The sequence below is a fragment of the Equus caballus genome, chromosome 5, assembly GCF_041296265.1.
Source record: "Equus caballus isolate H_3958 breed thoroughbred chromosome 5, TB-T2T, whole genome shotgun sequence".
Taxonomy (NCBI): domain Eukaryota; kingdom Metazoa; phylum Chordata; class Mammalia; order Perissodactyla; family Equidae; genus Equus; species Equus caballus.
The window spans coordinates 40,876,713-40,890,798 of NC_091688.1; the positions used below are offsets into that span (position 1 = coordinate 40,876,713).

Sequence of the window (14,086 nt, forward strand, 5' to 3'; positions counted from 1 at the left end):
GCTGAGCAGGAGCCCAGAGCTGGAGCTCGCCAATGCTGCCAGTTATCTATTCCCTAGTGTCTGGGAGAAAGAATGGTGGGCACAGTTCATTATCCGAAAGAAAACAGACCCACTAGTAGCTGGTCATTAACACACACAGACTTCTGGCCTGGGAGGTGGGACTTACATATATTCACTTTCTCCCAAAGGATAACTTCTGGAGTCAGCCTGGAGCAGATACTTGGAAGTCCATTTTACACAAAGGGCCCTTCCCTTTTCCTTATTTACCTTCAATCCTTCCTCTGGGGCCCTACTTCTTCCTGCTGCTGCCCCTTGTGGGAAGGTGGAGGAGATCACTCTTTCTAACTCCTTCCTGGGGGCCTCACAATGAATCAAGTCCTGTCTTCCTCAGTGTGGCATCTACAAACCAACCAACCAACAAGCTGCTCTCTTGCTCATAGAGACTGTCTCTCAGAGCACCAGGATGATGTGCTCTTATGCTCAAATAGCTCCTCTTTACTAGAGATGAGGGCGGAGGAGGAACATAAGGGTGAAGGGACTGTGGGGGACACAGAAGTCCTTCATACCACACTCTCCTACGGTTGGATCTCTTTGAGCCCTCAAAGTGGGAATTCAGCTTCCTTCCAGCTTAATGAGTTGGGAGACTGTGGGAAGGAAGGGGAGCACCCTGTGCTTTGTACACTCAGAAGCATCTACCACAAGGAAGGTGTCTTCCCTGGGTTCAGGCATTCAGTGGAATCAGTCAAGAGCTGGGCATTTTCTGGAAATCGCTGGGAGCTGTCCTATATCCTGTGCTCCAGACCCTCAGTTCTCCCAGTGATGAGGAGAAGTGTTGTTTCAGAAGAAAAGCAGAGGAAAGGCTTTCTGAATATCAAGACCATGGGCTTTTCTTAATACAAAGCCAAAGGCCAGAGATGTGTCAGAATACACAAGAACCATGCTGTCCAATACACTAGCCAAGTGTGGCCATTCCAACTTAAGTTGAAATTAGTTAAAGTGAAATAAAACTAAAAAATTCAGCTGCATGGTCTGACCAGTCACATTTCAAGTGCTCAATAGCCTCATGTGGCTGGTGGCTACCATATTAGACAGTGGAGATATTAGAGAACCTTTCCATTAGCACTGAAAGTTCTATTCGACAGTGTTTCCTTAGGAGAAAAAGGCAGGGAGTTTTGTCTGTTTTGTCCACTACTACTGCCCTAGGGCCTAGATCTGTGTCTGGCACAAAGGAGAGGGATCTGTAAATTTTTGTTAAATGAGTACTAGAGAAGTTAGAGCCAGTTTTCCATCACGTCTATCCCTTCACCCAACTGATCTCAGCTAGATAGAGTCTGCCCAGATTGGGGAGGAAGAAAAGAAAGAGGAGAGAACTGGAGAGAGGATTGTAGTCCTCCATGGATAAACCCCTGAGAAGAGCTCTGAGGCTCTGGCAGCCTCCCTGCATTGTGCTCTGACTTAACTCTGTTGTGGGTTTAAGGGAGGGGAGCAAAGAAAAAACCCAAATAGGTTGGTGAATCCAAGAGCAAGAAGAGTCTCGTGCCTGGTCCCAAAGCATGCAATGGATTGCACCAGAGTTTCTCCACATCCCAGCTTGGGGCTGGAGCCAAAGAGCGGTCAACTGGGATGTGCCCAGGTAGGGAGTCTGAGACATCCTTTAAGATCCCTGCTCACCCCAGGTTCTAGCCTGGTTTGCAGGATTCAGGAGTGACTTTGAGTAGCAAGGAAGAGGTGAAGGGCTTTGGAGAGCCCAACTGAGTTCCCTGTGGCTCCAGTGAGGTGTGAAAAGTGGAGGGAGGGAAAGGGAGTGAGGCGCCATGCCTGGGGAGGCCTCGGGATAGGCCGAGGGGTGGCAGCTGTGCTCTGAGAGAACTCACAGCCTGAGAGCAGACAGGATCTGGAAATCTTAGTAGATGCCAGAGAGAAAAAGTATTGATGACCAAGCACGAGAAGTCCCCTCCCCCATGCCCCATGCCTCTGGCACATCAAGAGCCCTCTAGAAAATTAGAGGCACCTCTGGAGAAAATGGCTGAGGAGTCCCTGCCTTAACATTCAGTTCTTGCTACCTGATGGAAAATGGGCTGGAAACGGAAATTAGGTTTGATTTTAGAAAAATAAGGAAGTTCACATTTCTTGGACATCTAAATTTGCATCCTGACATTTATACCTGCTACATCAGTATTGTTTGATTTTGCTCAATGAGAATATAAGCATGTATTATTTATGTAAATTAAAAATGAGGAGGCTGGCCCCGTGGCCGAGTGGTTAAGTTCTCGAGCTCTGCTTCTGAATCCTGGCCGAATCCGTGCCAGTTCAAATACTGGGCATGAAAATGGCACCGCTCATCAAGCCATGCTGAGGTGGTGTCCCACATGCCACAACTAGAAGGACCCACAACTGAAAATACACAACTATGTACCGGGGGAGTTTGGGGAGAAAAAGGAAAAATAAAATCTTAAAAAAAAAAAATGAATGTGTTGTATGATTCTACTTATATGAGGTACCTAGAGTAGTCAAATTCATAGAGACAGAAAATAGAATGGTGGTTGCCAGGGGCTGGGGGAGGAGAGAATAGGGAGTTAGCGTTTCATAGATATGGAGTTTCAATTTAGGAAAATGAAAAAGTCCTGGAGATGGATGGTGGTGATGGTTGCACACAATGTGATGTACTTAATGCCACTGAACTGCACACTCAAAATGGTTAAAATGGTAAATTTAGTGTTGTGTGTATTCACCACAATTTTTCTTTTTTTAAAGATTTTACTTTTCCTTTTTCTCCCCAAAGCCCCCCGATACATAGTTGCATATTTTTAGTTGTGGGTCCTTCTAGTTGTGGCATGTGGGACGCCACCTCAGCATGGCTTGATGAGCAGTGCCATGTCTCCACCCAGGATCCAAACCGGCAAAACCCTGGGCTCCTGAAGCTGAGCGCGCGAACTTAACCACTCGGCCATGGGGCCGGCCCCAAGGCTCTACTTCTAAGTGCCTGCCTAGCCACCAGCCAACAAGCAGCTTGCTACTTCCTTTGCAGCTTAGCCACACGCTATCTTAGTTGCCCTCATGTTGCAGATCCCAAAAGAGAGGTCAGTAAGCAGCTTGGGCTTTATCTTAAACACCAAGAAACAGGGCATGAAACCAGTGACACCACCCAGGAGGCCCAGTAGCTGCCCTAGGTAGCCTTACACTGGCTATGCATGCCTCTGTTCCTGGCACACAGTTCCCAGCACTTCTAACAAAGTTCTACTCAATCTCTTGGTCTGGGGTACCCTTGAGGATGGCAGGAAGCCATTTTATTCTTTTGAAAGTCTTTCAACAGAAACATTTCCCCTAGCAATTGACTCCCCAAATCTCTCCTCTAGGCAGAATAGATTCCAATAGGGAGACTGTAAACAGAGATGATGTGTCTTTAACAGTCCATGCCTTGTCTGAGACTTTCTGATCCACAGTGAGATATGTCAGGGTCCCGAGGGTGAGAAGGTCTATTGTCACAACATTTTCCTGTGTTCTCTCCGGTTCTAGAGAAAGAAAAACACAATTTATATTAATTGCAAGGGATTTGCTAGGCAGATTCACTTGGATATAGGGAACTTTGGTGAACAATGTTTTTCATTGACTATATTAAGTGTAAGTGTCATATTTTGTCTTAGCTTGGGTGTCTTTCCTTCCCAAATGTCCAAACCCCACATGTGCTACCCAAAGCACCAAGAGGCAGTATTTCTCAGGCAGTGCTAACTGCTTTTTAAGAGGACGTTATAATTAAAATGAAGAACTCTTATTTATCAAAGAGACAAAATTAAGAGAATGAAAAGACAAACCACAGACTGGGAAACCACATGCTAACCTCTTTCAGAGCACTTAGGACGGTGTCAAAATACTCTGCTTATCTATCCCTCCCCCTACCCCCAAATTCAGCAGGTTACAAACTCTTCCAAGGCAAGTGTTATGTCTCATACATATTTGTTTACCCGGGAACTAGCAGAGGGCTAGTGATAGTACGTAGTCAACAAAGATTCTTTGAACTTCAATAACTTGCACTGATCGAAAGTCCTAAAGTGAGAAAGTGGGCAAGAGGGAGTGGTCTGTCTGGCTAAAGCAGAGGGGAGAAGGGACTACAGTGAAAGGTCTTCACTGTCAGACAAAGAAATTGGATTTAATTCCATTGACAAAGGGAAGCCACTGAATTTTTTTGTCTTTTTGAGGAGCGCTTGACATCCCATTTGCCTTTTTACTGTAGTCGCAAGTATATCTCATTCCCACCATTAGCTTCTAAACTGCGTGAGGGCTAACACCATGCTCTACCTTTGTATCTCCCACAGTGACTATCACAGTGCTTCACACATAATAGGTGCTCAACAATTCAATGCTAAATGTATCAGTGAACGAACAAGTGACCCAACTGGATGGAGTAAGGGCAGGAGAAGTGTCAATGCATAAACGGGCAAAGTAAGAATGAAGACGTTTCTCTTCTGAATCCAGAGTGGCTGTTTTGTACGTGTCTAGACTGTGCGTGCTGAAGATGTTCCTTTTGGGTTCAGCTGAGTCTGAGAAACAAGAACACTCACACTTTGCATCTTTCCAATCCTGGAGAAGTTGCTATAGAAAACAATGCTTTGGAAAGAATTGAAAAGTCCTGCAATGAGCAGGTGTTTCTTGAGTACCTCCTGTGCGCTCAGCATCGCTGTAGGGCCCTTGGATAAGTGTACACTAGAGAAACACACCTAATCAATAAAGTAGTTTTGCAGACCAGAAACAATTAGAAGAAGACACGATACACTGTGGAGCTGTAAAAGAGCAACGTAGTCTGGCAAAGCCAAGGAAGGCTTCCCAGAGGGGATGAGACCAGGACCGGGCCTGAAGGATGGGTTGGATTTGGATAAGGAAAGAGAGGCTGTAGAGCATTTCAGGGAAACCACACACAAAGGCCTGAAGGAGGAGCAGATTGGAGGTGATGTGTAGCATAGTGGTGATTATTCATTCCTGGAGTACCCTCTGTGTGCTCAGCCATGACACTAAGCAATGAAAAACAGACAACCTGTCCTCAAGGAGCTCGAGTCTGGGAGGTGGGGAATGGAAGGACAGATACTAAAACAAATACAGGTGATGTATGTGTATTATTTCACAAGAATGTAACCCAAAGCAAAAACCTTATCTGTCCTGTTCATCACTGTATTCTCAGTACCTAGACAGTGACAAGTACAAATTAGGTGATCAGTAAATGCATACTGGAGGAAGGAACGGTACGATGGAGATAGAGAATAATAGTAATATTGACAGATACCATTTATTGAGCACACACACGTGCCAGGCCGTATGCTAAGAATTTTGCATAGATTATCTTAACTGATCTCCCAATATATATATATATTTTTTTGAGGAAGATTAGCCCTGAGCTAACACCTGCTGCCAATCCTCCTCTTTTTGCTGAGGAAGACTGGCCCTGAGCTAACATCTGTGCCCATCTTCCTCTACTTTATATGTGGGACACGTGCCACAGCATGGCTTGCCAAGCAGTGCCATGTCCACACCTGGGATTAGAACCCTGGGCTGCCCAAAGTGGAACGTGCGCACTTAACTGCTGCGCCACCAGGCTGGCCCAATCCCCCAATATTTTGAGAGTACTATAATTATCTCATTTTATAGATTTGGGAACCAAGGCTTTATACAAGTAACACTTGCCTCAAGGTTACCTAACTAGTAAGTGACAGAACTGACACTTAAATTCATGACTGCCTAAATTTTCGGTCCATCCTCTGAACTTAGAGTCTACTCTTCAAAATGCTGTTTTGGGAAGTTTGTCTAGTAGCTGATTGAAAAGTGCAGGGAAAGACCTAAGATAGGGAGACTACTGCAGTAAAAATAGCATATAGTAAGGAGTATGAAATAAAGCAGTTATACGGGGAACGCAGAGGAAAGGATCTAGTTTTTCAGCACCTCAAAGGGCTTCTAAATAAAGCTCAGCGTTTGGTGACTTACTGGATCTAGAGGATGACTAAATTTCTCACCTGGGAATAGCAAGAATGCTGGTAGCCCTGAGAGAAATAGCTTTTCCCTAATTCCTAACTCGACAGTACACTCCAAATAGATGATCCAAATCTCTACGTTTGCCAGTTCTGCAAAGCACCTAATCAGGTGCCGATCACATACAGTAACGGCAACCCAGCTTGAAAAGCCACGGAAGAGGGCAGAATAAGAAAACCGTGGAGGCCGCACAGACAAGGCGGTTTTAGGACCTCTCGCGTCCAAGAGGCGGGCGGGCACTACAAAGGGAAAGGTGGGGCTTGTTCAAGAACTACAAATCCCAGAAGGCATCGGGCAGACTCCCAAGGTTTCCGGCCAGAGCTTATTTCCGGTCTTTCGGGTGCTGACGTTCTCTTCCGGTCGTGGTGGCCGCCGAAAGGCCCTTGGGTTCCCCATGGTGAGTCCAAAGGCTCTGGAGATGCGAGCGGGAGCAGGGGCGTCTCGTGTCCGCACATCACCCAGCGGCTGAGGGTTATCTCGGGGACGGCGGGTACGGGAGAGGGCGCGCCAGCGGGAAGACGTGTAATCTTGACAAGACGGGGGAGGGGGCAGAACGGACGGAGCCCCCGGAGGGACCTAGAAAGGGATGTGGGGGGCGAGGAAGAATTCCGGGGCAAGAATGGAGGGTGGGGTACCGGGGCGTTGGGGAGGACCCCGCGGGCACGCGGGGCGATCCCAGTGGAGCTGGGCGGAGGAGGAGAGGAGCAGCGGAAAGGCAGCAGCCAGGGAAAGCTAGAGGCTGCTGCAGATCCGAGATCGGCTGCATTCGGGCACCCTAAGGAAGGCCCTCTTCTGGCCACTTGTTGTCCTCTCATAAGACCCCACCAGTTGGGGAGCGCCCTGGGCCCCTGACAGGAAGAGGGCAACTGATACGCTGGTGCTTAGACCGATTTTCGAGAGCTGCAGAGCAGAGGAGATGGTAGGAGAGTCTCTTGAATGGGTCAGCTCTGGTGGCTTACGGACTCCTCTGTGGAAGGGGCTGCTGCTTTGATAAGATCAGAAGAGCTTGGATAAACTTTGTAGGGGAGGGCTGTCAGGAAGATTCTAGTGATATTTGTATGCTTGGGTTGATCGCTCATTTTGCTTTTTTTCCAAAGATGAGGCTGCTGGCGTTTGCAGTGTTGGCTCTATTTGCTGTCACTCAAGCAGAGGAAGGAGCCAGGCTTTTGGCCTCCAAATCGCTGCTGAACAGATATGCCGTGGAGGGGCGAGACCTGACCTTACAGTACAACATCTACAATGTTGGTTCAAGGTGAGGAGGCCCTGGAGCTGCAGGGGGCCCTTTTCAGGATTCTTAGATTTCCCAGCTGGGAACAGGGACCAGCAGTGTTTTATCTTTGAGAGACAGATATCATGAGTGAGTGATAGACAGCTGGACCCACTTTTGGAAGAGGAGGACCTTGCTACCTAAGCTGCAACAAACCATCTTCCACATTTCTGAGTTGAAAGAGTTTTAGAGCAGGGAAGAAGCAAGAATTGTAGTGAAACAGGGAGAGGAAGATGAGGAGGCAAAAAATGTATGTTCTGTGTTACCTCAAGGGGTTAAAGTTTCAGCTTCCTTTCTTTCGTTAGCCTCTAAGCATTTTTGGTGCCTTTTTTTCATTTTATTCCGTTACTTTTCTCTTCCAAGTGCATCTGGCTTCTCTTCCCCTCCTTACACACACACACACACACACACACACACATTCACATGGAGAAATTGAGGCAAGAATGGATTTGGGCCCATTCCTTCCTAGCTACTTGAGTGTTTTGGTGGCTTCTGAGCTATGGAATCCAGTCCTTGACCTAGATTCTTCAGTGCAACAAGCCCAAGTTACTGTGTGACTTGTATCTGTCTTCTGTAGCTCTGATTTTTTTAGGACAAGCAGGCAGGTTTAATTGCTGATTGCTTTAATTTTATATCCATTACTTACTAACCTTTTTTGTTTCCTCTGTTTTCTAGTGCTGCATTAGATGTGGAGTTATCTGATGATTCCTTCCCTCCAGAGGACTTTGGCATCGTCTCTGGAATGCTCAATGTCAAATGGGACCGGATTGCCCCGTATCCTCTTGACACTGGCTGATGGAGCCTGGTGGTGTGGGGAGGGAATGTTGCCAGCAGAAGAGCAGCGTCACTTCCAGCCACCTGGGTGTGCATGGCTGTTCTTCTGTCACCTCTCAGGATAAAAGGGGGCAAGAGAGACTGGGGAAAATTGTGATTTAAGGTAGACCTGAAGAAGGATGTTCCTGAAGTTCAGGTTATAAGGCTCTAAAACATACTGTATTGGGAAGATGTAGACACTTAGAAAGATGTTTGTGACCAGACAAGGACTTTTAAGGTGCTTTTAAAAGAATTCAGTTGGATGCTAGCGTGGAGGACCTGGGTGACCTCTTAAAGACTCTTCTTATTTGGCACTGGCCCTGTGGCCAAGTGGTTAAGTTCACGTGCTCACCTTCACTGGCCCGGGGTTCACCAGTTCAGATGCTGGGCATGGACCTAGCACCACTCATCAAGCCATGCTGTGATGGCATCCCACATAGAAGAACTAGAAGGACTAACAACTAGGATATACAACTATGTACTGGGGCTTTGGGAAAATTAAAAAAAGGAGGAAGATGGGCAACAAATGTTAGCTCAGGGCCAATCTTCCTCACAAAAAGAAAAAAAAGGCTCTTATTCATTGAGTCTTTATTGAGATCTACCACTTATTTCCTCAGTGTTTTGAATTAGATTACTTTTTTCTTCTCCTTGTGAATTAAAGTATATTTAGATTTTCTGGTGAGGGTAAGTGTTCTCTTTGTGTTTCTTGTTTTTGTTTTTATTTTATATTTTCGAGAACCTCCTTCACTTATAGTCAATGAAAGCTCTTCTGTAAGCTTAAGTGACTAATTTTTCATCCATAACACATATTGCTTTGAAAGTTTACTTCAAAAACCTAGAGGGGCCAGCCCAGTGGCATAGTGGTTAGGTTCATGTGCTCCACTTTGGCAGCCTGGGGTTTGCCAGTTTGCAGCCCAGGCGCAGACCTACGCACTGCTTATCAAGCCGTGCTGTGGCAGCATCCCACATATAAAGTAGAAGAAGAGGACTAATCTTCCTCAAAAAAAACTCCAAAAATCTCGATATTGAGTACAACATGAAAAAACCTCGATATTGAGTACATGATAGACCCCTTAAAACTTGGCTAGGAAGACATTATGTTATACCACACACTTCAGGTTTAGGAAAAAGTCTGTATTTATTATTTTTGCAGGTGTGAAGTCACCACATGTGTTGGCAACTCTTTTGTGAATGGTGCGTTTAGTCCACAAGTTGAAAGGTTCTTACAACTTCAGCTTCATCTTTTTCCCATCCTTAACTCTTGGGTCAGTGCCAGCAACGTCTCCCACACCGTGGTCCTGCGCCCTCTCAAGGCTGGTTATTTCAACTTCACCTCAGCAACTATTACTTACCTGGCCCAGGAGGACGGGCCTGTTGTGGTGAGTGGCCCAAACCCTTTGCTGGATGGGGCTCAGATCTGCCTGCCTTTGAAAACTCTTCAGAAAATTTCCAACGCAGCCGCTAAATTCTGAGGAAGATAAGAAGGACCAGAAACTTGGGATATTGTCCTTAGGAAGGAAGTATGTTTCAAATTATAAAGTCCCAGAATAAAGTAATGAAAATGGATGGGAGGGGAGTACTGTAGCCTTCCCTTCCTCTTCGTTCCTTCTGCTGTGTTTGTAATCTGGAATGTGTCCTTTGCTGTCCAGTTTATTGCTGTCCTTGCCCTTCCAGTCCATTTTCTGTGCCACTGTCAGATTATTCCCAGTCTCTTCTGTTTCTCTGTCTTGCTCCTGCTTATTGCATCAAGGACAGACTTGTCTGCCTCACATCGCATCTCCTCCGGTAGTCTAGCTGTTCTCTGCCTCTCCAGCTTTCTCGCCCACCCTCGCCACAAAGACCCTCCGTCCTAATTAGGCCAAGCTCCTTCCTGCACTCCCTCCCGACTCTGTGCTAATTCTTTCCACTTTGCCTTTGTTCTCTGTTTGAAGTACCCCACCTCCACTTCATTATCCGAAGCCTTCTCAAGACCCAGTTTGAGCTGCGTCTCCTTCTTGTCTTTGGCTTTTACACTTCGTGTTGCTCCTTCCTGCTCATTCTTTCAGTCAACATTCATTGACTGCATCTGAACTTCTGTAGCTCTTATAGTCTGTGCCACTTGGACATTTAATTATTTTCTGTCTTTAGTAGTTCTCTTTCTTCTGTATAGGTCTTTCCCCTACCACCACCTCCCAATTTAATTATAAACTCCTTGAGGCCAGAATTTTCTCTTAGATTTCTCTCTGTTGCCATATATAATAGAAGCTCAGTGATAAACAGTCTTTTGATTGATTGATGTAAAGGTCAACAGGCATTTATTGAGCCCCTGCAATGTGCTAAACTCTAGGGAATACCAAGAACATTAAGACACTGTCCCAGCCCTCAGGAAGCTTAGGTCGTGCCTTTATAAAGGGCCTGACAGGACCGTTTGCATGGGCTGTAGGCTGCTTAGTGAGTGCACGGTAGGGAAGGGACTCAATGGAGTCCACCATAGAACTAAGAGAAATCGAAGATTCTCTAATGTTCAGGACACTGTCTGAATTTTCTTTTTTTATAAACCACATGGAATCATATTCTTGTAATCGTAGTTACATTTTCTCATCTTGTGTCATTTCTGCTTTCAGAACCAACTTTAGGACTCTTTGGTTCTACCTGGTACTTGATGGGTTAAAGACAAAGTCAACGGCTCAACCGCCGCTTTAGAACAAAGTTGTTTGCGGTGTGCTCCAAACTCTTGGCCACCTCTCCAAGACCAAGGAATGTGGGCCAGACTCCGCCCCTCCTCTAGTAATGTACATTTGGGTAGGGCTTTATACCTTCCAGAATCCTTCTCATTATTTCGTTTGAGCGTCATGTCAACCTGTGAGGTATAGAAGAGTATTTCCACTTGAGGAATAAGCAAATGATTGCCGAGGGCAAGTCATTCCATTACACACGGGCCCCGCAGAGGGGCCAGTGGTGGTGAGCAGCTCTCTGCAGAGTGTGAGGCTAAGATAGAAGGATTTGGCTTAATTTCAGCTGCATACCTGGCCTACCTCGTCTAGTATGGTCCTCACGGGTTTCTCAGGTCTCCTGGCTCCTAATTTACTCTTTATAACACACTAAGAGTCACCCAGCTCTCTCTGGTTCAAAAGCTTGTCCTCATCTATTTGAAGCTCCAAGAATCTAGTGCTTAGACTTGGGTTGGTTGGAACTGCCCCTTCTCAGATGAGAAGAATGTGGACTTGCCTTAATGCCCTTTTCTTTTCAGATTGGCTTCACCAGTGCACCTGGACAGGGAGGAATCCTGGCTCAGCGGGAATTTGACAGGAGATTCTCCCCCCATTTTGTAAGCTTTGCGATGTTCTTGCTTATCATTCCCCTGGGATGAGAACACTCTTTTGGCTTGGGACCTCTTGGTCTTCTTGCAAGATTTGTTTAGTTGGTTGGTTCTTGCCATATCTGTTCTGTGGTGTCTGATACAGACAGCCATCAAATATCCTGATTTAACCATGATTAGAGATTTTTGGCAATGAGATCACAACTGTCATAACCAAAAAACTGCCCTTTTTCTCTACTCAGCCTCGAGTAGAGCCCCATCATAGAATCTTGGGTCTATTTTGAGGTTTAAAAGAATGTCCGTGGGGCCAGCCCCGTGACCAAGTGGTTAAGTTCACGTGCTCCGCTTCAGTGGCCCAGGGTTTCACCGATTCAAATCCTGGGCGTGGACATGGCACCGCTCATTAGGCCATGTTGAGGCGGTGTCCCACATGCCACAACTAGGAGGACCCACAACTAAAATATGCAACTATATACTGGGGGGATTTGGGGAGAAAAAGCAGGAAAAAAAGATTGGCAACAATTGTTAGCTCAGGTGCCAATCTTTAAAAAAAAGAATATCTGCTTAGATTCAGAGAATCGTAGAGCATCGGGAAGCTTAAGTGGAAACTTTGCCACGGTCTAGAGTAGGAGAGAGATTTCTTTTTTTGCTGAGGAAGATTTGCCCTGAGCTAACATCCATGCCAATCTGCCTCTATGTTTTAGTATGTGTGCCACCAGCACAGCATGACTGCTAACAGAGGGGTGTAGGTCTGCGCCCAGGAACTGAACCCAGGCTGCTGAAGTGGAGCACACTGAATTTAACCACTGGACCACAGGGCTGGCCTTAGGAGAGAATTTTAAGATTTGCCTGAAGTCCTGAATAAGGAAATTCCTTTAGGAGGTTCCTAATTATGTGCTCAGTTCTGTGCTTTGCTTTGGGAAAACAAGGGTGAATCCTCAGACACAGTTTATTCTATTAGAGATCTTATGGGCACTCAGAACAAGTCAAGGGGGGAGAAAGAGTGCTGTGATAGAGATCATATCCAAGGTGCTGGAGGAGCATTCAGCAGGAACGTCTGATGGTCTTTGAGAGTCAGGGAGGGTTTTCTGGAGGAGGAGAAGTTTAACCAGTCAAAGAGGAGGTAAGGGGGGCCGGCCCAGTGGCCTAGTGGTTAAGTTCCGCATGCTTTGCTTTGGTGGCCTGGGTTTAGTTCCCGAGCACAGACCTACACCACTCGTGAGCAGCCATGCTGTGGCCGTGACCCACATACAAAATAGAGGAAGATTGGTACAGATGTTAGCTCAGGGTGAATCTTCCTCAGCAAAAAAAAGAAGATAAGGAAGGGCAGGTGTCCTAGGAAGAAGGAGTAGCTCAGAAGTGAGAAAAAGCATGGTGCAGTCCAGGAATGGCAAGTGGTTTAGCAAGGCTGGAGGGCAGAATGTGAGATGGAGGAATGAGAGGGGGCTGGAAGTATAAGCAGGGGTTAGATCACAGGAGGCCTGGCTGTCAGGGCAAGACCTGGGCATCTCTCTCCTCAAAGATTGTCCAGGAGAGAGGACCTTCTCTTCTAGGCTGAGTTGGGTCAGGTGAGGCCTTTGGCTTCACTGCTTGAAAGATAGATTGGTCTTTAGAGAGCAATTCTGTGTCAGGAGTAGGCAGAGAGGAGCCTTCCTGCCTAGGTCCTGCTTCAGATTTGGCCTGGGCTGCTCCACATGTCATTGGACCCCTTCCTTCTTGGTCCTCTCCTGTGCCCTAATCCAGACTTCTAAGCAAGGTCTCTGTTGTCTTCCACAGCTGGACTGGGCAGCCTTCGGGGTCATGACACTCCCCTCCATCGGCATCCCCCTGCTGTTGTGGTACTCCAGCAAGAGGAAATATGACACTCCCAAAACCAAGAAGAACTGAGTGGAGCTTCCACAGCCCTCCCTTCCCAAGAAATCCAGGTGCTTTCCAGACTCCAAAGGGTATCTCAAATGCAGTCGCTTCTCCCTTAGCCCTTGGCCGCCTTCTGGATCCTGCCCTGCTGTCAGCCAGACTGAGGGACCAGGCCTGGGAGTCTGTGAGAGCCTCCGTGGGTCCATCGTGAAGCCATACAAACAGGAACGCCTTCAGCAACAGCCTTGAGCCTAGAGGGACCTCAGGTGCACCACTGAGTGCCACAGGGTGTATTGCTGGCCTGTGAACTCTTTCAGGGGTCCAGGAGGGGGCACTTCAGAGACTACCTGACACCACCCCCATTGCCTGCCCTCCCCTGTCAGAAGAGGGTGGAAGATAAAATGAAAGCTGTGGGACTCTTGGAGGCTACGCAGTCTCTGTTCTGGGTTAGGGAAGCGCTTACCAAAAGGGGTTTTCTAATAAAAACAAATGCCACAATGACTTGTCTGTTTTCCTGTCACCTGGGTGAGCCCAGGTTGTTGTCGGAGCTCAGGCCCTGAGCACCCCGGCTCCTGGGCAGGCAAGCTGAACTCCTGCCTAGTTGCTGTGGGGGTTGTGGGTCCTGTTCCCACAGAGATACCTGCCCCCTTTTGAAGCCCTTTGCTTCCATCCCCTATTTCTCTCTCTCTTCTCGCCAGTCCCCACCCATTGCCCGAAGCCTCCCTGGCCTGTCAGCTCCTCTGCACAGCTGGAGGAGACGGTGGGAAAGAGGTCTGCAGATGAGCGGCCATTCTCATACCCCAGGAGACTTTTGGTCTGATTTATTTACTGATTGT

General features: G+C 47.1%; 1 protein-coding gene across 4 annotated transcripts; it reads left to right on the plus strand.

The window, feature by feature from the left end:
- The first annotated feature begins 4,313 nt into the window (after positions 1 to 4,313).
- SSR2 (signal sequence receptor subunit 2) lies at positions 4,314 to 13,748 on the plus strand. 4 transcript variants are annotated; one of them, XR_011438392.1, is made up of 6 exons: positions 4,314 to 6,412; positions 7,113 to 7,267; positions 7,958 to 8,056; positions 9,366 to 9,615; positions 11,325 to 11,402; positions 13,170 to 13,748. XR_011438392.1 is itself a non-coding variant. In XM_014739706.2 (6 exons), the coding sequence occupies exons 2-6, from the start codon at positions 7,113 to 7,115 to the stop codon at positions 13,278 to 13,280; spliced, it is 552 nt and encodes a 183-aa protein (XP_014595192.1). In that variant the 5' UTR covers positions 6,346 to 6,505; the 3' UTR covers positions 13,281 to 13,748. The 4 variants fall into 4 exon arrangements, 2 of the variants coding, with proteins under 2 accessions (XP_014595192.1, NP_001296257.1); XR_011438393.1 differs by having other exon boundaries at positions 6,346 to 6,505; XM_014739706.2 differs by having other exon boundaries at positions 6,346 to 6,505; positions 9,366 to 9,474.
- The last annotated feature ends 338 nt before the right edge of the window (positions 13,749 to 14,086 follow it).

Excerpts from the sequence above, each read along its gene's own strand:
- SSR2 (NM_001309328.1), top strand. Across the intron at positions 8,057-9,365 it reads AAATGGGACCGGATTGCCCC|TGCCAGCAACGTCTCCCACA; the intron begins GTATCCTCTTGA and ends CTCTTGGGTCAG. Across the intron at positions 11,403-13,169 it reads GGAGATTCTCCCCCCATTTT|CTGGACTGGGCAGCCTTCGG; the intron begins GTAAGCTTTGCG and ends TGTCTTCCACAG.